At 38.3% G+C, this 23,996-nt stretch overlaps 1 protein-coding gene across 7 annotated transcripts in view; it reads right to left on the reverse strand.

Moving 5' to 3' along the window:
- MECOM (MDS1 and EVI1 complex locus) overlaps positions 1 to 23,996 on the reverse strand; it is a 568,305-nt gene that overhangs the window by 266,006 nt on the left and 278,303 nt on the right. For all 7 annotated transcript variants that reach the window (XM_012533299.3, XM_033429566.2, XM_004270573.4 and 4 more), the window contains exon 2: positions 21,517 to 21,854. In XM_012533299.3, coding sequence (XP_012388753.2) covers positions 21,517 to 21,854 — 338 coding nt within the window. The remainder of the gene's footprint in view (positions 1 to 21,516; positions 21,855 to 23,996) is intronic.

The raw sequence follows: 23,996 nt of genomic DNA on the forward strand, positions 1-23,996 counted from the left end.
CAGTATGAGAGCTTAACATAAGACAAAAAAGTGGGTCCTGCCACAGACGGTTCCATGAGTCTGTCAGTTCTGACATGTCATCTGAATTTTTTGAATCACTAAACACTTTTGAGACTCTGGTACTTATTATCTTTCCTTAGTTTTCTATACTCGCTTAGCAATGCTGGAAAATGTAAAATTTGCAAGTAAGGTAGTGGACGTCCCAGGCTTTTTGTTGTCTAATCCGCAGGCCCTCATTCATGCTCACTGTTAATCTCTTAAGACATTATAAAACTGTTAGACAAAGAAACGTGAATACCTCTGCTTCTTTCAAGAATGGGAGGAAACCAAGGAAAATCGGGATCATGCTAAGCTATTCTTTTCACTATGAAAATGGTAACTTAAACCTGTTGCATCAGATTATCTATAATTCCCCATGCTAAGGCAAATGTTTTTGAAGAATGAACAAGAGTAGTGTCACAGAAGGAGAGACATGATCACAGAATTTTCAAAATCTGCCAAATTTGATGTCAACAGAGCATTGGGATCCCGGTTGTTGAATTTCTCACTGTTTCTATTTTTTATGCCATGGTACATGACATGTGGTTAACATGCTTTCGTGAAAAAGTTTACCAATACTCACTAGTAATCATCAAATAGTTCAGATAATTTTGTTCTTTATTAGGAACACTGGGAAAGCTAACGGCTACCTAACAATAGCCTTAAAAGTGTGGCTAAAATTCATTAGAATGCTACATATCACAGATTTTAATGAGTAGTTTTGCCATCAAAACTAGAGAACTTTATACCATTGTTTCTGTAAAGCCTAAATATAAATGGATCCTTGGAGCCGGAATGTTTTTATGAACCACATAAAACAGCCAAAGCTGCATTTCTATCTCCTTTTTGCAGTCACTCAAGACATTAAGTTAAAAGTATATGCATTTGTTCTCTAAGTAACCAAGAGACAGGGAAGAAAGAAAATAATATTAAATTAAGAGGCAAATTTTCTCTGGACCCCAAATCCCTATTTCCCTTTTTCATAAGCACATGTTTAACACCTGCAAATCATTTCAGTACAGACAAATGCCCCTGTGAGTGACTAACTACAGGTGTGTTTCCCACCTGCATCCTCAAAAATGACTAACTGTCCCCCAGATGGTCAAATCCTGTGCATATTTGCTCTGATGAAAAGTGACACATATTAGTTGGATAACCAGTTAATTTAACCAAACCTATTAGGTGAAGGGAGTGGGACTGACATTTGGCTAAGGGCAAGAAAATAAAAAATAAACAAAAAGAAGACAAGAGAAAATAAAGAGGGAAAGAGGAAGAAAGACAAGGAAAGGGAAGAGGGGAAGGGTAAGAAAGCTGTCCTGAGTCACTGCCGTCTTCCACTGCCAGGGCGAGGACACGAGGTAGACACCCAGGGCATGCTTGCGGAGTTAATACATCAACGAATTAGTAATGAGCAAAAATCAGGATGGATTTTGGAACCATGTATTATCTTCTGCCCCTCACAATGCTTTAAATTCAAACTGGAAAACAATTATCCATCGAAGTAAACCTCCCCAATGGAGGAACGGGGTAGACAACTCTCACACTGACAATTCCTCTGCCGTAAATAGAAGATTTTGTGACCATTTCTCACTACCTTTGGCATCTTGGCATCTTGTCACTCTCTCAAGAGCTTCAATGAAATGTCATTTGCTTGATATTTAGTCTGTGCCTAAAATGTCAGCTGTTTATTATTTTTACATTTCGACACTAACACAACAGCACTTCAGAATAAAGGGAAAGGTTTCTGACACATCTCAATGACCAAAGGACTTGTATTAAATAGATGTTTTCATTCTTCCTGAAAATACAGGGTCGCTCATTTTTAAAAAGTTAGATGGACCAGTTTTCATTACTACATAATTCTCTCCCGACCTTTTTTGTAATCTGCCTATGAGCGGCCCCGTTTTATACGCCGTATTATTATTTCAAGATGGGTATGCTTTGTCTAGAGCCACAGAAAATCACCTTTTATTTGTACTGAACAGAAGACCAAGACAGCGGAAGGATTTCGAGCCCTGGACCAAGAAGTCAAAAAGATAACTGTCCAAAGGCAGTCTTTCTGCCCTTCCTAAACTCCTGAACTCAGGGGTCTCATAGGGAGGAAGTATTTGAGTTCTAGACTAAAATGAATAGAAACTATTTAATGTGTGAGAGAGTAAACACAGATAAAGTTTTCCATGAGACTGGGGTAAACTTATAAAAGTTATAAAGAGGCTGAAAACAAAAATGGTTTTCAAGTGACGACGGATAAATTCACAGCTGACAGAGCCTCGGAGAGGGGCAGCTGAGATGGAAATACCACCTGATTTATGCTATATTTTCAATCTCTTCCATGTTGGGTAATGAATTCTAACATCCTATTGTGGCAAGTAGTGCTTCTTTTTCATCTTTTTTCCTCTTGTAGAATTAACTACTCCTCCAGCTCCATCCCATCCACACTAAATCTAGTCTACCAGAATTCAATTAAAGAAGGTCACGTTTATCTATGTCCATATTACATCACATCATAATTCTGACCTTCTTGACTTAAAAGTTCTAATATTTTAAGCATTACCTTACCTGGTTACAGCACCTTTCATCCTATCCCATAGAAACATAAGGCAAAACGACTTTTTATCCCTTCTCAACACTTCTTGGATGAATGCGATTGGGGATCAGTGCTCTGAGGTGCGTAGCTGGACTATACATAGTAATTCAAACTCTTCAATCATACTTTACAACTGCATCTTAGACTCTCAGTGAGGTTCATGGAAGATTCGCAGAGCAGAAACTAAAGCCATTGGAGATCCATGTCTCTATCAATCAGTTATGGTGGTTGAGTAAGGAATCAAACTTCAGATGAACACTTTTTGAGTCAAGTTCACCAAGTGACATTATATACCTCCTCACTATAATACCTTTCATAATGTTCTGGACAAATCAATGTTCAGGGGTCCATATGGAGCTCTGTAATTCAAATCATATCAATTCATGATTTCATCGAGTACTACTTTCCATATTTTTTAGCCTGGCTCATCTATAGGCAAACCCAACTATTCTTCAACCTTTATACTGCTGACAGTACTCTTATAGAATTAACATCTTCAAAGGAGAATTTCCATGCTTTGGAAGGTCCAAGGAAAGTGGAAATTCTCTTGTTAAAATCATATTCACATTTGGTTTTCTCAAGATTACTGCCTTTCCCAAGTTAAAAAAAGAAAACCAAGTCCTAACTTCTTACGAAACCTTCTAATTAATACATTACTAAATCCAGATTGTTCTCAGTGGAGCGCTCCACACGAAGAGAGATCTTAGGATATAGAAGAGTTTGTGTAAGTAAAGAATCATTAGTATATGGTAGTTTGGTGACAATTTAGTCCATGCTGTGGAAGTTAAAAGACATTAACATTAGGTTATAATAGTCAGGAGAACTGAAGGGAGAAGATAGCTGTGCCCCAGGGAAGCAGAGGCACCTACCACTGGTCCACCCTACAAGCCTTCTTTCAGGAAGCTTCTACCCATTGTCAGGCAAACTCAACTTCGGGCTATTGTTTATTTCAGCCATAAATCCCCGACCAAATAATTCAGGTACCCCCATCTAATAGCCCATGAGTCGAAGAGCCTACCCTCAGAATCCAGTAGCACATACTTTGGTTATTTCTTTATGAGAAAAAAACCCCAAGCTTGTGACGCTTCCTGCATTCAGAATGCTCAGAGGTAATTGTGAACAGTGAAATTTTACATGTGAGAAGTTATGCTGGGTCTTCTGCAGAGTCTGATCTCCAAAGTTCTGCCCAGAAAGTCTCAAGATCCCACTGACCCACCAGGTAAAATTTAAGAAAAATTTAAGAATAAATAAATGACAATATACAAAAAGATTAGGATATGTATTTCCACTCATCAGAAATACTTCCATACACTTAATCACAATATATTTAGTTATGACATTATTCTCAGTGATTCAGAGCCATTCTCACTTAACAGGGAATTCCACTGATGGAGTAGGGCCCAGGAAGAAAGCAAATTCACAAGATGGCCAGGGTTGTTATTTCCATGGGACAAGGTCAAAGTTTTGTGAAGAGGCAGAGTATGCTTTTCTCACTTAAGATTAGACATTGCAACCTTAGCAAGATACTTGCTGTCACGAGGTGTGTTTGTTCTTAGGTTATTCAAAAAGGACACCACCACAGTCCTCATTGAAGAAGAGCAGGAACAGGAATAAAAGCACACCTACATCCCCCAAATCCATAGACGAGGTCAAACTTCCTGCAAGAGAAAATCTGCCCCATTACTATCTAGCTGAAACCTGAGGGGGCAGAGTTGGCAAGACACGGTAGTGTCGAGAGCCAAGGAAGATGAGGAAGAGTAAAGAGGAGAGAAGGCCCTTCAAAAGAAGAATACAGGCTTCCCTGGTGGCACAGTGGTTGAGAGTCCGCCTGCCGATGCTGGGGACACGGGTTCGTGCCCCGGTCCGGGAAGATCCCGCATACCGCGGAGCGGCTGGGCCCATGAGCCATGGCCGCTGAGCCTGCGCGTCCGGAGCCTGTGCTCCGCAACGGGAGAGGCCACAACAGTGAGAGGCCCGCGTACCGGGGAAAAAAAAAAAAAAAAGGAAGAACACATCGAGAGAGTTATGGTTGAGGGGGGCTTAAAGGGTGAGCTCTCACCGCTCTCAACTCCACCCTACCATGCTACGAGAGCATAAGTTCATCAAATAGTCAAACCTCCTCCTCTGCACTGTTTAGAAAGCTCACTCAAGTCTTTAGTGAAAGAACCTCTCAAACCTCCATCAATGTTCCGAGTATGTCGGGTCTAGGAAGGTCACTTGCCCACGCTACTCAGAAAGGAGTCACCTTTCTGTGATGGGATGGCTCTGTCAACCTCAGGAGCTCCAACTCCAAAGACTGAATTCCCCAATCCTTCTCTCACAAAAGAAAGGATACAAGGAGCATCCCCAACTTCGGAATGACGATGGTGATGACGACTGTTAAAATCAGTTTGCTTTGAAGTGCTTGCTACAGCATGTAAGGCTGCTGCAGCATACTCTAAGCCTTTACAATACTCTGCAATGTAATCTTCACAAAAATCCTGCCAGGCAGATCCTATTGCTACTACCGTTTTACATGAGGAAACTGAGACAAAAAGTGGTTTAGTACTTGTTCAAGGTCACAAAGCTAGTAAGTGGTGGAGAATTTGAACCAAGTTCATTTGTCTCTAGACTCAGTGCCCTCAGCAGTCCCTGTGTTACACTGCCTCTTTTTTTTCTTTTCAGAGACAAGCCCATGACACCTGTGTTATATTTGAGAGGACCAAATGGTATTTTTTAACATTGCCTTAGTATACAGTTGAGGTTGGACTAAGTCGTGCCCCAGGGACAGAATGAAATTTATACCTGTATCTTTTCAAAGATGGCTAGGAATAGAATCTTCTCTCTAACCAACTTACTTTCCTTTCAAAACAAGGCTTTTGTCTTAAGCTGCCTTCCTTACTAAAATATAAATTCCAAAAAGAGACACACATATCAAATGTGCTTTGATTTCAGGTTTACAAAACACAATTATACTAGTTCAATACTAGTCCAATTATACTAGCTTTCTACTTAATTTAAGGTGCACAGGCCCCAATAGAAGTAAAACCTCTAAAAGCATGACAACATAGAGCACGTCCACGAGGATGAAAAGAAGTAAGGAACGGGTGTACAAGACAGCATTCAAAAACTCAAAGTCAGAGCTAGACTAGACTTCAGTCAGACCTCAGAGGAGAAACTCAGGTGACCTTCCCAAGTTCCCAAGTCTGAGATGAGGCACGAACTCAAGGTTCCTGGCACCTAGGCCAGTGTCCCTTCCACTATCCCTCAAGGCGGAAACACAAACCACTAGACGGATGACAAAGAAGCAAGTCAGGGAGCCACGCCGCAAGAATGGCCAGATTGTTGAGGGAAGGGGGGCGGGGAGAAAGAGTCAGGGCTGAAGAATAATATGGTTTTACAGAAATCTATTTGCAAGTAGATCCTGCGGTTACCAACGTGGCTGCCCAAGAGAAAGAACAACTGACTGACAGCACGAACAAAGGCAAGGACACTCTCACAAAGGGAGATACAGGAGTCGCAGTGCTTCGCGCATATCACTAATACACTTCATCAAGTTGAGACCAAGAATAACAGTGAGGAAAAGCCCACCATACACAAGGGTCCCTTTATTCCTTGGGCTTTCCTGTTTCACACACACTTTACCTGGTGAAACATTAGACCTTTTGCTTCTATTTCTGCAGAATCCTTTTGATTTTTCCACATTCAACTAGCACATTTCGTAACTATTTAGTGTTCCTATTTTTTTGCAAAGTAATGTGCTGTACTTACAGGTGACATATTTGCAAGTTAATGAAATCAGATGAAAACAGCTTAGATTAAAATTTCCCCATTTATTCACTACAGTGTCTGCCACCTACTGTTCAGCCACAAAATACTGCAGCCCCTGCATCAATAAAACTTGGTATGAATATTCTCTGAGGTGGAAAGACTCGATTAGCCTTTTTCCCCCCTCCTCTCCTGTTCTTTGCTTCCAACTGCGTTGAGCTTTGGAACCTTCTGACAAATGGCCATTATTCTCTGGGCTAGTAAAAAATTTCTAAACTTTAGGGGAAATGTCATTGGTCAAAAGCCCAAGGGAATTGGCTCGTTGAATTAAATGATAAATATATGCATTTAAGGTCATTAGAGACTTTATCTCCTGTGAAGGCTATATTTGTCAGATTGATACAATTTCTCTCAACCGAGTACTTAACTCCATCGGCCAACATTATTACGATTATTCCTTTCCCTTTAAGTGGGAGACTTCTGGTGAACAGCACGTGTGTTCTTTCTGGTGCTGCTTCTTGAGCGATCAAGGCCCACCTTTGTTTCATTTCGTATGCAATTTTCACCTCTGACCCAAGAAATGAGTCCTGGGCTTCCTGAACTTTATTGCCTGTTAATAGACTGCTGGCTCTCTTTTCAGCAGTCATAGAAATGGTGGAGAGGCATTTCATTTAAGAGGCTGGCAGACTGCAGTCCAAAAGACAGTGTCAGAATTAAAAGTCAGCCTGCCCGAGAAACAATATAAAGACCACAGTGACATGAAAGAGGAAGTTTTCTATATTCCATCCCAGATTGAACACCTGGTATATAAATAAGAACAGCATCCCAGATCTAATTATTTTCCCACCACACAATGGCAGACACCCTGAATGGTGCTAAGTGATTGATCTAGTAATTCATCTTCAACTTACACCTATCTACATATTTTGTTTCTCCTCATTAAACTGGAGACATCAGTGACAAACTTATGAAGTGGCAGTCCTTGGCTTCATAAAATGCACGCAGATGCTCATCAGAGGCTCTTTCCTGCCTACTTCTTAGTGACACATGTTTATAATTTTGTCTGTGCTTCATTTGTTGTGGTTTACTCTTAAGTACATCTGTTCGATTAAAATGGAAACGTGTGACATGGCCTGTACTCAGCAACTTTTGAGCTTGTTAATGAAGCGTTAAGGTTCCTGCTTTTGCTCTTTATTTGCAAAAGAAAATGATTGAAAAGTACAAAAAAATACCCTTTACAGCACATACAAAGAAGTCAACTGTTTTGTTAATAGTTAAGAAAGGACGTTATTACTGTATAAGAACACTTTTTTACATGAAAGGACATTATTAAAAATGATTTACTGCCTTGTGTTTGGAAACTTACAGGAAAAGTCTGATAATATATTAAACTTATTACGACTTCATATAATTTTGAATAATACTACTTTTTCCTTTGACAAGTGCAATAAACTCTACTGGTATAGACGTAGGTTGATTATCATGAGTCAACTGTGTTGCTTAAAGAAACATGTCCGAACAATCAGCTTTTGACGGCTACATCTCCAGTTATTTACACTCACCATCATGGTAATAACTCACCATTTCTATATTAATAAGGCAGTGAAATTTATTATGATGGTATTGAAAAGTTATTAAGTACTGCATCCCAAGTGACAAAGTACCACAGCACTGTCACTATCCAAAAGCAGTTGCCCATTCATCACTTGCCTTTCCAGATGGTCCTGCATCTTTATCGCTCCCAGGTTGGTGACATCACCTGTTCACCCACTCAAAATTGATGATGAAAGCAAACAGATCTATCTTACTTACATTTACCAAATCAATTTAATTTTTACAGGCCGTGGCTTGGTGACATATTGACTGTTTTCCTTAATGGTATCTACCGTATTTAATGCAAGGATGTCATGTTTGATTCCTGGCTTGCATAATGTGTCATTTCATAATAAATTTTTCTAACATATTTACTTAACAGAAAGAATTATGATTGCTTGTCAGTTCTCTTATTAAGCACAATGATAATTTTTTTTTCTTTTGAGTATCATCCATTGGGCAACAGAGATATTTTTAATCCCTCCTCATCTCTTAAGGGGTCATTGACTTGGATATAAAGTAAGTTCTAATCAAATGCTGGACATAGGACTGACCACTCTCAATCCTGGAGTTCAGTGTAAGGGTTTTTATCTCACTTAATTGTTATTACAGAAGAACTAGATTCTCAAGAGATTAAATAATTATCTCTTTAAGAGATTAAAATATTAGCAATAGCTAAAGACAAACATATGAAATGCCACTCCAACAGGATAACAGCTGCAAAACTGATTTGAATGTTTCATGTGATGTTTAATGTTTACTTCTCTGGATTATGACAACCAGTTCTCTTCAGTGACTACAGATACATCAAATATATGTTAACATAAATACCTGCATCGTCAAAGGTCAAGATGCAGGATGAAAGCCTCGTCTAGTGACTATCTAACACTCACACACGACACCCCTTTTCCCCAAGTTGATTTACAGATCCATCTGCTGCCCTTCAAGATATATGCTCATCTGACATGTGTCATCACTGCATTGTGTTGCATTTGTGCTACCTAAAGGGAAGAGATGACCAATGTCTATATTCAGAGAGGTATATAGGGCCCAGATGGCAAATCACTGTGTAGCTTCCCCTGCCCCTGAAACCCTCACCTATACGATGTGTACACAAGTAAAAACAACGTCAAATAAACTCCAGGCTTGATTCTAAGAGGAAAACTGGGGAATGGTCTGTGACAAAGGGAAACTGAGTAACCTACGGTGTATGTATCTATTTCTTTGGATATCATGACCTAGCCAAGAGAAGCCATAGGACAAATGTTTGAGAGGTTAGTGAGGGTGAGGAGAGGGAAAGGTTGGATGGCTCAGCCCCACATGCTGACAGACTGACAGCAATGGCTCTTGGTTACCTCCTTCTCTATCTGGTTCCCTCAGTATTACAGTAGCCAGCCTCCCCCACCCCTTCACGAAGGCTAGACATGGTCTGGAAAAATCTCCAAGGTTACCTTGCCCTATACTGAACCGATTGGGTCCCAGGATTAGTAACTTCCTGAGGAGATGGCAGGAATGTGGAAAACTCCACACAGAACCACTCTCAATCTGTGCTCCTATGTTTAGTCTCAATCAAAGGAGCAGAAACTTATATGTCAACAACAGCATCCTAGCATGGTTTATATCTCTTTGGAAACCAAGTCCAGGGTTTCCTATATCCCTGTAATTGGAATGACACCAGCTCAAGTTAGGGAAAAAAAAGAAGAAAAAAAATACAGGAGGGCAGAGCCAGGTAACCTGCTCCTACTTGTAGATTAGGTTCATATAAGGAGGCTTTTCTTGCTCATCTATTGAGATGAACTTATCCTAACTCACTGGTTAGGCAGAGTCTTGCCCTTGGGTGAGGTTTCCAGGCAAACAGGGATTCAAGCTGGCAGTGTTGCGAGACCAACAAGAACATCGTTTTTCCAGGGCAGCTGGCCTCTGTGCCATGGTGGAGATTCTATGCTGCCGTCACACACCTGCTGAATTCCTACCACAAGAATCTAAACAAATGAAAAAAAGAAAAAACAAATCATCCACACCTGTGGCTGTCAAGCAGTTGAGGTTTCCGTGCCACGCCATGCACACCTGGGAAGCCTGGGCGGTCCGCTGCAGTGTCAGAGGAAAATACCACTGCCAGCCCATTGGAAGGAGGCACAAGCGCCCGCCTCTCATGGATCTGGGACGTGAGCTGACTGGCCAAGAGTCACAGGTAATGCAAGTCATAGAAAGTATAATCATAGCCACAGAAAATATACGTGTATTGCCTATGAATGACGAAAACTCTAGATGTGCGTGCGGCAGGAATAAGAGAGATTCAGGGCTTCCCTGGTGGCGCAGTGGTTGACAGTCCGCCTGCCAATGCAGCGGACGCGGGTTCGTGCCCCGGTCCGGGAGGATCCCACATGCCGCGGAGCAGCTGGGCCCGTAAGCCATGGCCTCTGAGCCTGCGTGTCCGGAGCCTGTGCTCCGCAACGGGAGAGCCCACAACAGTGAGAGGCTTGCGTACCGGAAAAAAAAAAAAAAGAGAGAGAGAGATTTCAGAGTAGGGGTATCTGTAATAATTACCCTCTTCCCATCCTGCCCACAGGGAGGAAGGAGTCTTTTTTCCTGGATCAGTGGCTGGGTCCTTGTTCATTAGCCACATCCAGATGCCAGGTAACTTTTACTAGGTAATACTAGAATGGAGGAAGTCCATATTGAGTAAGTTCATCTACACGATTAAAATATATATATATGTGTGTGTGTGTGTGTGCGTGTGTGTGTGTTTGTGTGTGTGTGTGTGTGTATATATATATATATATATATATATAAATAAAGAGAGACGGGGCAGGGAGAGAGGCCTGGATTATGAGGGTAGTGTTTAAGAGGGGAGAGTCTTTGAGAGCAGCACCTGCTGGATGTGTGAGATATTGAAAGAGTAAGAGAGTGAATGACAGGGATATACAGGGAGAAAGGACTTTATAAATGGAATCCCATTTGATGTTTCTGAAAAAGACTTGTTTTGTTTTTTGTTGTTTTGGGGGGAGGAGGGATGGGGTTACAGTGCCTTTTTTTAACAGTGACTGCCAAGGCAGAACCATAAGGCACCCAACTTTATATGGGTTTCGTAGGGAAAGCCTTGGGGCCAAACATCCAAAACACTCAGATCTGAAATCCAAACCCAAAATGAAGATTCCAAAATGATACATTTTTAAAAACTTAAGAAAACTCATGTATTTGTGTGTGTGTGTAAGGTTGTACAGTTTGAGTTCTGGAGACACTGTTTTTGTATCAGATGACATTCTACCACTGACTTCCTAGGATTAGTTGGAGAAATACAAATTATTTTCTGTGTCTCGAGCAGCATTTAACTGGTGGAATAAAAGTCTGGTCTGAAAACTGATGGGATAACGTTTAATAGTGTGATAGGGTTTGGATCTGGAAGTAGTAGAGATTGGGAGCAGATGGCAGGATGAACTATCCTAGAAGAAACTTTTAATTGTTCTTGAACCTGCGTGTCTTGTTCCTGGCCATGAATGCTCCTCTGAGAAGATCTCTCTGAGACTTTCTCCTTTGGTCACGTTTTTCCACATGATGGTGTGGAGCTGCTCAGTGAAACAAGCTATTTCTCTGTAATGTTTGTTCATCTTCTATCATCAGTACAAGCAAAAGTTCCTTTACAACAAAAGTGCTGTCAAAAATCTGTGCCATACTAAAATCTTGTTATATCAAATATTGACTTGAAAGAAATGACAACCTAACAGGTAGCTGTTGGTATCTATTTGCTCGAAACACACAAAGTCCTTTTATATCATTCTTTGTCATAATGATAGCAGGCCACGTCTTGCTCTTTGTGATTATTTTAGCTTGAAAATCCTACTAATTATCATGTAGAAAATATTCTTAAAAAGCATACAATATTTGCCTTAACTTTAGCTTCAGCTGTATCATAAAAGGCCAAAAGATGTACCAAAGCAAAAATGAAGATAGTATTTCTTTACTAAATTTTCAGTAATTAGCTGAAATGCTAATTCATTTTTAAATTTCTGGACAGAATTATGTAAAAAAGTACATCAAAATTATTGTATGATTCTATTGATGTAAAAAATGCTACATTAATAAAATTTTTATTTATTGCTCAAATGAAACAATGTACAAATCCTTTGTGTTCCCAATTCTCCATACTACCTCCTTAACATTACTTGAACAAATTCTCTCCATATTGCTACACTAGACAAACTAGGGAGCAAAGAAACTGAATCAACTCTTTAACTTTCTAAGATAGATTTGAATCAGCTACTCCTTACTACTTCCCACTGCTTCCTAACTTATCCTCAAGGAAAAAGCTTAGAGAACAGAATATCCTGATGCAGTGGTCCCAACTTTTAAGTGTTCTAGAATAACAAAGCATTATAAAGAATCTCTGCCCCTGGATTGACCAAATGCTAGAGTCAATTGTCAAATCTCTTAAAAGAGGATCTTTCCTGAACATTTCATGTTTTGAACCCATGAGTTTTACTACTGATTTAGCAACTAAAGAGGGAAGCAATAATCATGCAGATGTGTGGGTGAATAAATATGGAACAAACTCATTTTGGTCCATTTTGTGGGATACACTTCCAATTAGAAGAAAATCGCCCACAATGCTTTTGAAAAATGAGTGACTCACATGCAAATTCTAACTGATCACCAAGGAAGGCAGAGTAAAACAAAAAACTCTTGATATTTGGGGAATTTCTCAAACTGTTTGATATCAGACTTGCATACATCTTCAGCTACACTTTGGAAATACTAGAGGTGTCAAAGCAGCCATAAGATGAGTAGACATGCTGAACTTCATCAATACCTTTCATGAAAGAAAGTATAAGATGACAGAGCATATGTGGGTGGGGGTAATGGGACTCTGACATTTTCACACACACAAAAAAACATATCCCTCTTGAGCCCAGGTCAAAGCTAGGGGTAGTTCATGGTGCCTCAGGAGAGTAAACTGCTATTATTCTCTTTTAACAACCTGAGATATGGTTTCTGCTATGTATTCTGGAAGGACACGATGAATAAAATAAATTGCACATTCTTTTCTTGATTTCATTATATTCTAAGAGAATCCATAATGTCTTCTTGGGCCTCAATGACAATCATGTTCAGGGTTCTATTAACTAAGCCTCACTTTTTCTCTTGGCATTTTCTCACTTTTATTATTTATTTAGGATGTGGACCATTTTTTTTTTAACATCTTTATTGGAGTATAATTGCTTTACAATGGTGTGTTAGTTTCTGCTTTATAACAAAGTGAATCAGCTATACATATACATATATCCCCATATCTCCTCCCTCTTGCATCTCCCTCCCACCGTCCCTATCCCACCCCTCTAGGTGGTCACAGAGTACCAAGCAGATCTCCCTGTGCTTCGTGGCTGCTTCCCACTAGCTATCTATTTTACATTTACATTTACATTTACATCTATTTTACATATATATGTCCATGCCACTCTCTCACTTCATCCCAGCTTACCCTTCTCCCTCCCCGTGTCCTCAAGCCCATTCTGTACAGCTGCGTTTTTATTCCTGTCCTGCCCCTAGGTTCATGCGAACCATTTTTTTTTCTAGATTCCACATATATGTGTTAGCATATGGTATTTGTTTTTCTCTTTCTGATTTACTTCACTCTGTATGACAGACTGTAGGTCCATCCACCTCACTACAAATAACTCAATTTCATTTCTTTTTATGGCTGAGTAGTATTCCATTGTATATATGTGCCACACCTTTCCCTATCCATTCATCTGTTGATGAACATTGTGGTACATGACTCTTTTTGAATTATGGTTTTCTCAGGATATATGCTCAGTAGTGGGGTTGCTGAGTCATATGGTAGTTCTATTATTAGTTTTTTAAGGAACCTCCATACTGTTCTCCATAATGACTGCATCAATTTACATTCCCACCAACAGCGCAAGAGGGTTCCCTTTTCTCCACACCCTCTCTCCAGCATTTATTGTTTGCAGATATTTTGATGATGGCCATTCTGACAGGTGTGAGGTGAAACCTCATTGTAGTTTTGGTTTGCCTTTCTCTAGTGATTAGTGATGTTGAGCATCCTTTCATATATTTGTTGGCAATCTGTATACCTTCTTTGGAGAAATGTCTATTTAGGTCTTCTGCCCATTTTTGGATTGGGTTGTTTGAATTTTTGATATTGAGCTGCATGAGCTGCTTGTATATTTTGGAGATTAATCCTTTGTCAGTTGCTTCATTTGCAAATATTTTCTCCCATTCTGAGGGTTGTCTTTTTGTCCTGTTTATGGTTTCCTTTGCTGTGGAAAAGCTTTTACGTTTCATTAGGTCCCATTTGTTTATTTTTGTTTTTATTTCCATTTCTCTAGGAGGTGGGTCAAAAAGGATCTTGCTGTGATTTATGTCATAGAGCATTGTGCCTATGTTTTCCTCTAAGAGTTTTATAGTGTCTGGCCTTACATTTAGGTCTTTAATCCATTTTGAGTTTATTTTTGTGTATGATGTTAGGGAGTGTTCTAATTTCATTCTTTTACATGTGTCTGTCCAGTTTTCCCAGCACCACTTATGGAAGAGGCTGTCTTTTCTCCATTGTATATTCTTGCCTCCTTTATCAATGATAAGGTGACCATATGTGTGTGGCTTCATCTCTGGACTTTCTATCCTGTTCCATTGATCTATATTTCTGTTTTTGTGCCAGTACCATACTGCTTTGATTACTGTAGCTTTGTAGTATAGTCTGAAGCCAGGGAGCCTGATTCCCCCCAGCTCTGTTTTTCTTTCTCAAGATTGCTTTGGCTATTTGGGGTCTTTTGTGTTTCCATACAAATTGTGAAATTTGTTGTTCCAGTTCTGTGAAAAATGCTAGTGGTAGTTTGATAGGGACTGCATTGAATCTGTAGATTGCTTTGGGTAGTAGAGTCATTTTCATAATGTTGATTCTTCCAATCCAAGAACATGGTATATCTCTCCATCTATTTGTATCATCTTTAATTTCTTTCATCAGTGTCTTATAATTTTCTGCATACAGGTCTTTTGTCTCCTTAGGTAGGTTTACTCCTAGGTATTTTATTCTTTTTGTTGCAATGGTAAATGGGAGTGTTTTCTTAATTTCTCTTTCAGATTTTTCATCATTAGTGTATAGGAATGCTAGAGATTTCTGTGCATTAATTTTGTATCCTGCTACTTTATCAAATTCATTGATTAACTCTCATTGTTTTCTGGTAGCATCTTTAGGATTCTCTATGTATAGTATCATGTCATCTGCAAACAGTGACAGTTTTACTTCTTCTTTTACAATTTGGATTCCTTTCATTTCTTTTTCTTCTCTGATTGCTGTGGCTAAAACTTCCAAAACTATGTTGAATAATAGTGGTGAGAGTGAACAACCTTGTCTTGTTCCTGATCTTAGAGGAAATGGTTTCAGTTTTTCAGCGTTGAGAACGATGTTGGCTGTGGGTTTGTCACATATGGCCTTTATTATGTTAAGGTAAGTTCCCTTGGATGTGGACCATTTTTAAAGTCTTTACTGAATTTTTTACAGTATTGTTTCTATTTTATGTTTTGGGTTTTTTTGGCCACCAGGCATGTGGGATTTCAGCTTCCCGGGCAGGGATCGTACCCACACCCCCTGCAGTGGAAGTGTGGAGTCTTAATTCCTCACATAGTAAAATTTAATATCCAAACTATATTTGCCACCTTTTAAAAAATATTGCAAACAATAAATACTTTTTATACAAGGTTTTATGGTATTATACATTTATTATTAGATTACATTTTTCTTTCCTAACTACCTATTAAAGACACCCTTTGGGATATTTGGTGGCATAATAATTTTATTGGAATCAATTCATTTCAGAATTATTAAGACAAAGGTCTTCACTTTTTAGTTATCTAGCTTTAAGGATATACAACTTGTCATGTGAACGTACCTTCTCATTAATGAATAAACATTTTCTCTGAAATCAATGCCAAACCAGAGAAAATTCATTTTGGGCCCAAGGAGATCAAGAGAGAAATATTGCCATTCAAAGGTACCTGGTACCTATCTCTAAAATTATCCCATTTTTCTTTGTTACCAAACATACATTATTTGATTGTCAACCTCCTGACTCTGAACTCAGTTGTTAGGTATCTGGAAATTTTGATGTTGTTGTTGTTGTTGTTTTAATGTATGCTCATGTTTCAGTTAACACATAGATTGCATGTTTCAATGGGTAAGGCATTACCACAGGACCCAAAATCAAACTTACAAATGTGAGAACTATTTCTTTTAAAATGATATAGGGAAGCACACATTCATTGTAATATCACATTTCAGGACTACATTGCTAGAATATAGTGTATTGTCAAAGCACTGCATCAAAATTATTTAATGAATGTCTGACTCCTGTAAAATCTCTTTCCCCTATTCCTTCCCATCTATTTAACCCAACATAAGAGAAATTTACTGTCCACTCATGTCATTATTTTTCTAAGTCTGAATATGTGTATGCTTGAGGGGAGAAAATGAAAAGCCAAGTTCATACCTGGTATTTTAACTGATCAAAGTAATCTGGAGCAATTCTGGGTGAGACAGATAGAACAGAAGATTTGGCACCTAACAGGTGCACTGACTTACATCTACTCGCAGAGTTTTATGATGGCCAATGACAACAAATATAGGCAAAGAAAATATGCTAAATGGCAATATTCCAAAGAAACAAAACTTCACTCTCTTTTTCCAATGACCCATTTCCAGACTACTAAAAAATGTGCCACCCAAATTGCTCTTTGGCTTAAAAAGAAATTTATGAATCTCTCCTGAATCCTTCTTTTAATTCTTAATTAGGAAGCAATCAGTGCCTCCTTTTCAATAAACTCAGTCACATAATTAGATCATCCTGGAGGTAACTGAACTTCTAGAAAACAAGTGGGAGAAAGAGCAATAATTTATAGAAAAATCAGTAAATAAAATATAATTGGCTTTTGCCCTATCTAATGACCCTGGGCTAGATCTGTGTTTTAGTCAAGCTTTTGTTGCTTTTCACCTTTATTAAGCACTTCTACCAGATAGAAGGCTCTTTGGTAGGCTTTTAACACACGATGTCACATTTTATCCTCACAACAATTCTAAGTGGGTACATACAATTATTATCACCATGTAACATGCAAATAAACTGAGGGACAACGAATTTAGTAACTTTTCCCAAATCATTCAACTAGCACACAGAACCCTAAAGAAGATTTGAGCCTCGGAGGTCTCCCTCCAGAAGCCTGCTCCCTTCTGTTCTGCCAAGCAATTCCTATGTTATCACATAATGGTCATCTTAGAAGGAAACATACAAGAAAACCTCAACTTGAACCAAGAGAATTTTTTAAATTATTCTTCACTAATCAGTAACTCTAAAGTTCTAAACGTAAGAAAAAGTGTTCTATCACTAATTACTTTTAGGTCCTAGAGACAATCCAGCATTCCCTAGTCTTGGAAAATCTCTTTGTTAGAGATAAGTCATATGCTTTGCAAGGTGGAAATCACTACCAAACTCTAATAATATTTTTAAAGTTTTTCTTTAATTAAGTCAATACTGGTTTGGAGAAATCACACAAATGATGTTTTTTATGTTTATGGCTTAAGTTTACCTAACTGTATATTTTGGTCTATAGAACGTTTTTTCAAAAATAACCTATTTCTCAAAAATACAAACTTAAATGATTCCCCAGAAGTGCCCCTTTCGGGAAATATAGTTAACTTAAAAAATTACTTAAATGGGGTTCAGAAAGGTGGGCCCTAACTGCAATACTATCTTTGAGCTTTCTCTTTTAAAAACTTTCTTTGAAGAAACTACCATATCTCTTTACTTAATTTTAATTACATAACAGCTAATGAGGTGTGGCAGTTATTATTAGCCCATTAGTCAAATAAAAATGCAAGAATCAATTGATTTGGAGTAGTTTCCCTAGAATCACACAGTAGTGACAGAGTTAAGACTTCATTCTACATGTCTAAAATCCAGATTCTAGCTTTTTCATGGGCCTACCTAAGTCCTCACTTGTCATCTCTTTCAGAGTAACATAATCCTATACCCATTCATCCTTTCTTTCACTTATTCTTTCACTCATTCTGTTATTGAACAATTATTTTTAAATGTCTGTGTTATAGACTGAATGTTTAAGCCACCCCCAAATCCTTATATTGGAACCCTAGACCCCAGTGTGACTAAATTTGGAGATAGGGCCTTTAAGAGGTAATTAAGGTTCAATGAGGTCATAAGGGTGAGGTTCTGATCCAATAGGATTAGTGTTCTTATAAGAAGAAAGGACGTCAGAGTGTGCTCACCACCACCGCCTTCTCTCTCTCTCTCTCTCTCTCTCTCTCTCTCTCTCTCTCTCCCCTCTCTCTCTCCCTCTCCCCCTCTCTCTCCCTCTCCCTCTCCCTCTCTCTCTCTGTGTGTAGGTGTGTGTGCATGTGCATGCACCTAGGAATAGCCATGTGAAGACATAGCAAGAAGGCAACATCTGCAAATCAGGAAAAGAATCAGCTGAAACTTTTACTTCACACTCTAGCCTCCAGAATTGTGAGAAAATAAATTTCCTGTTGTTTAAGCCCCCCAGTCTGTAGCATATTGTTATAGCAGCCTGAGCCGACTAATCCAGTATGATTATTTCAGGTAATATACTTAGCATTAGACAACACCACAGGCAGCACAGATAGGACACAATCAAGACATTGCACTTAGTGGATACAACTATGCCAGCTCTCACGGAAATGTTGCTCTATTAGGGAAACTAGGCAAACAGTCTGGGTGCTGCACAATGCTTTAAGTTTTTTAGCATGGATTTACCTGATGCTATGGTGAGACAAAATGTAAGCAGTACTAAATTGTGACTAGAAAGGTCAGGGATGATGTCATGGAAGAAGAGAACTTGAGGAATGAATAGAAACTTGCTAAAGATGCGAAGGAAAAGGAGATTCCCAGGTAGGGAGACCAGTATGTGTAAAGAATGGAGGCTTGATAGAATATAGGAACTATAAATCAGACATGGTTGGTGTGGGAGAGAGAACAATCAAAGATGATCCATTTTTTTGGCTTGAGCAACTGAACAGATGGTAATGCAATTTACTAAACAGGAAATGCACAAGGAGGGGAACTCTGAAGGGAGAAAAGAGCAAGCATAGTACTAGAGATAGGAATGACTTGTTCAGTTATGATAGGCTGGGTTTCTCTCAAGGAAATATTTAGTACAGAATCTGATGCATAGTAGGTACTCAATAACTGCTGAATCTGGGTTTCCTCTGTTCATGTTTATTTTCTTTGGCCTAAGAGGTTATTTTATCCTTCAATTCATCATTTTTTAGGAGTATCAGAAAAGAAGCCACACTAGTTAATCACAACTATTTGTCCAACCAAACAGGAGGGAAATCAGCTACAGTTGAGGGCCAATATGACATGAGAACAATTTAAAAGAGCACATGCGAGTAGGTCAGATGCCTTTGTGCAAGTGCCTTTGTTGATCATGATTGGATTAGGTATTAACCATGGTAAGATTTTTTTAAAGAAACAAAATACTAAAGTCAAGAACTCAACTGTTCCTCCGTGGATAACAAGTTTGCCAAAATCACCAAAAAAAGCTCTTTCTCTGGTTTTGTTCACAATACACCTAGAGCAGATAGTCTACAATCTCAGAAGCGAGAGACCATTAAAATGGCAAAGAAAACCACCGAATTGACCATCAACTGAATTCTTGAAGGAGAGAGAGGAAATGGGTGATCTTTAGCCAAAGAGTCATGAACTATTTGTAAAGTTATCTTGAATTCCAAGCAATAAAACAACTCAGTTTTGACATAATGAAAAGAATTACTTTACATTTTTCAAGGTAAGTATTTGCCCATGTATATATTGAAGATATTTTACTCCAAGGAGAAAAAAATTAATTATTTTTAAATTTCCTCTAAATATAGAACTATCCCCAGGTTCATCCCCGAATCCACAGCTATACTGTTTAAAAAGGCACAGACTTGCATTTACCAACCCTGGAATTGCAAAATGATTTCATTATTAAGTCTTGGTTTATTCCAAGCCTTCTGGATAATCTCGAACAGTACTGCACTTGTTGTTTAACTCTAGAGATTTTGTAATAAAAGTTTAATGAGTTACTTATTAGTAGAATGTTTATAGCCATTATTTTAAGGTGAACAATAATGACGTAAAGTTTGTACGCATTTGGTTTAAAACGTATTCAACTCACATATCAGTTAATGCTACAGTGATTTGTTAACAATCTCTTATCAATGTACATGTCTAGAGGCAATGTAGCTAAACCACAACTTTACCAAAGCTGTGACTAAGAACAAAACTAAGGAAGGATTTCTCATTTGTAATTATGTGAAATCCAGATCTTAACTTTTAGCATTTCAGAATTTGAACAAGAATTGTTTTTATTATGGCATTTTAAGCAGATTTCATAAGGGGACACATATAAAGCAAAGGGACAAAAAATTGAAATTAAGTCCTGAAGGCACTGCATATTTATTTCTATTTAAAAAGCTAACCAGATATTCTATTAATGATCGTAAATATTAAGAGAACATACCAAAATAAATCTATCCAATTTCCGTCTAACTGAAATACTGTGAAACCAAAGGTCAATCACATCTCCAAAAAACACTTTCTTGCCCATGTAGAAATTTCCTACAAGTTTTTCAGATATAGGTCAGATATTCCAGGAACTATGATGCTGTGATTTAACCACAAAAGTTTTTAAGGTATAAAAATAAATGGGAAATATATATATATATACTGAATTTGTACAAAAATTATAAACTCAAAAGAATGACATAGTTACCTGTCCTTAATGAAACAAAATTTATTTAGATTTTGTGATTAGACCATAACTTCCCACTCTTACATATTTACAGATGGGTTCTATAAAAAGAATGACTGAAACTAGCAACTGATTTTCATATTGTTTTTTGCTGCCATTTTTATACATGAATTACTCATTAAATCAATTTGAATATAATCATCACAGGATTCAGTACAGTACACACATTCTGGAAGCATGTAGAATCAAAGCAGGGTTATCATAAGAGGGGTAAAATATATTAGAACACAGAGCAAAATAAACACATAGAATGAAAGTAAAACCAAATTAACTCAAAGCCACAAAATGGAGAAGACTAATGCTTCCTCCAATCTTCCAAACCCCCTTCCCAAAAAAGAAAAGATAAAATACAATGAACATGTCATATGATGACTTTTGTTTGCTTACGCCACATACCGTAGGGATGGCCATATTCAATGTTTCCAAATACTAATAAAAAAACTATATTTCTATCCTTTAGTATGTTTTCAAGATACTATCCTTTGATCATTCAAGGAACCAGTTGAGTTCCTTTCTATCATGCCATATCTTTAAGCAATACTTTGTTTCTACCAAGCAGTGAAATTGTAAGGGAGGTTCATCCTTAAAAATCTATTTGAAGACATTTTGCAACAAATGGAATTTGCTTATTTTATGGACATTTAAAAAAGTAATCTCTTCTTTACACATGTTAATATATATAAATGTGTTAACTCAAAATATATTCTTACCTCCCATCCATAACTGGGGTCTTTCAGGTTTGACCTCTGTTCTCCTACATAAGGCCCAAACTTTTCACCTGCTTCAATTTTCCTTTTGGTCCATATTCCAAGGCCTGCTCCAGGCATATTTGACTCTCGAAGTTCAAACTCAGCAGGAATGGGGATATCATCAGGGATGTAGATGGGGGCTTTGTAAGGAGAGCCCTCCTTCGGAGTGAATGCTTCGCTGGATGTAGCTGGAGAGCATGGCTCTTGAATATTGAGGGAGAGAGTGCTGGCTACTCCAACTGCATCTGGCATTTCTTCCAAAGGAATTTCAGGGTAGCTGCCATACACACACTCATTACCTGTGAATAAATAAAAAGTTCATTAATTCCTACTAATATAGAAGAGACAGAATTCCACATCTCAATCTTAACCTTATAAAGTTGTTGCTTTTTAAAGACAAAATAGGAAAGACCAGTGTTAAATTATGCCTGCATTAAAATCTGTTATTCACAGATGAAGGAGGGGGGAGGGATTATTGCCTCTTTGGTTTATCTGTGTTGAATCCATAAATCAAATGAACTAATCTTTAACTGCCAGTTCTCTCATGGACCAGCTCAACCTATTATGCAGTTGGGAAACAATCAGCAATTTAAATATTATTATGAACAAAGTAGAGATAAGAAGTAAACATATGTGTACCTACAATCCTGCAAACCATCCCCAATTGGGAGCTAATAGCATTATACAATGTCTTGGAAAGTTATATCATGCAATGATATCTTGGACTAAATTGTAGGAGAGTCATGAAAGATTCCAAAGGCTTCCATGTGCAACAAGGCTTAAATTTATATGGCAGGATTATTTATTGGAATATTAATTTATGTTTGTTCTTTATTTTTCCTTTCTCATTTCAAACACATCGTCAAGCCCTTGGTATTTCCTTGCCTCAGTAACTTACACAGCACAGAGAGTTAAAGTTACTTGATGCTAGTGATTCCTCTGGACATTTGTAAAAGCTAAAATCCTTGAAGAAATTAGGTGAGTTTTCCAGAGGAAAAAAAGAGAAGACAGTGTCTTGGGGTGCACCAAAAAGACAGTGAATTTCCTCCAGACTGCGAAGTGGTAGAGATCAGAGGGCCTCTGCATGGAGCAGTGCCCTGGGGGAGGTGGCAAGACCATCTTCGAGGGAAGAGCAGGGTAGAGTAACTAGCAGTCTGGACACTCAACACCGGAGTTCTAAGGTATCCCCAGAGCAGCACAGCACCACACCTGTAGTAAATGATCACACCGTATCAGCCTTAAGATCTTTATGCAACATGGGGCTGGAAGGAAGCATAAAGAATAATGACTGGGCTTGAATTTCCCACCAGTTGAAGGAGATTTCAGTTATCTTAAAGCAAATAAACATGTTTCCACTAAGATTCCACTAGGATTATTCCACTAGGATTATGGACTGAGAGCCAATCCTAATTTGTTCAATTTGTAGACCTTCAAGGGAGGGAACCAAGAAAAATGGGTTAAAATTACAAGAAGACAGATTTCAATCAGACCCATCCAAAGGTAAATGGATTACCTTAAATTCCCCAGCATAGGGGCTCTAATATAGCCTAGACAGTCATGAATTAATGATGATATGGAGAAACTGTAGCTTTAGGTTGATGAACTAGATGACCCTTAAGATCCTACCAACCCTACAGTTCTATGAATTATTAGAATCTTCCAAGATAGTTTATTGAGCTAGAGGGTAGAAAACCTGAGTTCTATCCCTAATTCCTTCTCTGATTCTCTATGGAAATTAATTAACTATAAAACCTATTAACAATTGTCCATCAAGTACTGACTTCTCTTAAAGTTTTGTGAAGTGCAAAGTGATTGTACATGCAAAAGTATCTTTCTAATGAGGTGCTTGGTTCTTGATTCAAACAATGAGATAATGCCATTTAAACCAAGCACAGAACCAAATCAGGACCCAAACTTATTCCTATGAGACATTTGATCTCAACATAACAAGCTCATTATCATTCAAGTTCAGCATATACAAAATCTTGCACATTATCATCTAGTCTCAAATCAAGTCTCCTGCCCACTTCCCCATTTCCATTAAACATAATATTTCCCCCAATTATCCATATTCAAGGTTCTAAAATAACATAGATATTGTCTCTCCTTCATCCTCAGTCTATTCAGTCATTAAATGCTGTCCATTCTTCTTGCAAGATTTGTACCTTCATCCCATTCTTTCAATCCATGTTTTCATTCCTGAATTTTCTAACAGTCCTCTAACTGGATCTTCAGACTGCCAACCTCTTTCCAGTATCCCTCAACACTGAGCCTGTACAATGCTGCTGAATTTATCTTCCTGGCATATCAACATTCCTGTGCAATAGCCTCTAATAATTCCTAATGTCCACAAGTAAAACCTAGAGTTCTTAGGCTTGGAATAGAATCTCTTTCATTTTGAAAGCAATCTTATTTCTCTCTTAATCTCAACACTCCTCAGA

This window comes from Orcinus orca, chromosome 5 (genome assembly GCF_937001465.1).
Source record: "Orcinus orca chromosome 5, mOrcOrc1.1, whole genome shotgun sequence".
NCBI classification, from domain to species: domain Eukaryota; kingdom Metazoa; phylum Chordata; class Mammalia; order Artiodactyla; family Delphinidae; genus Orcinus; species Orcinus orca.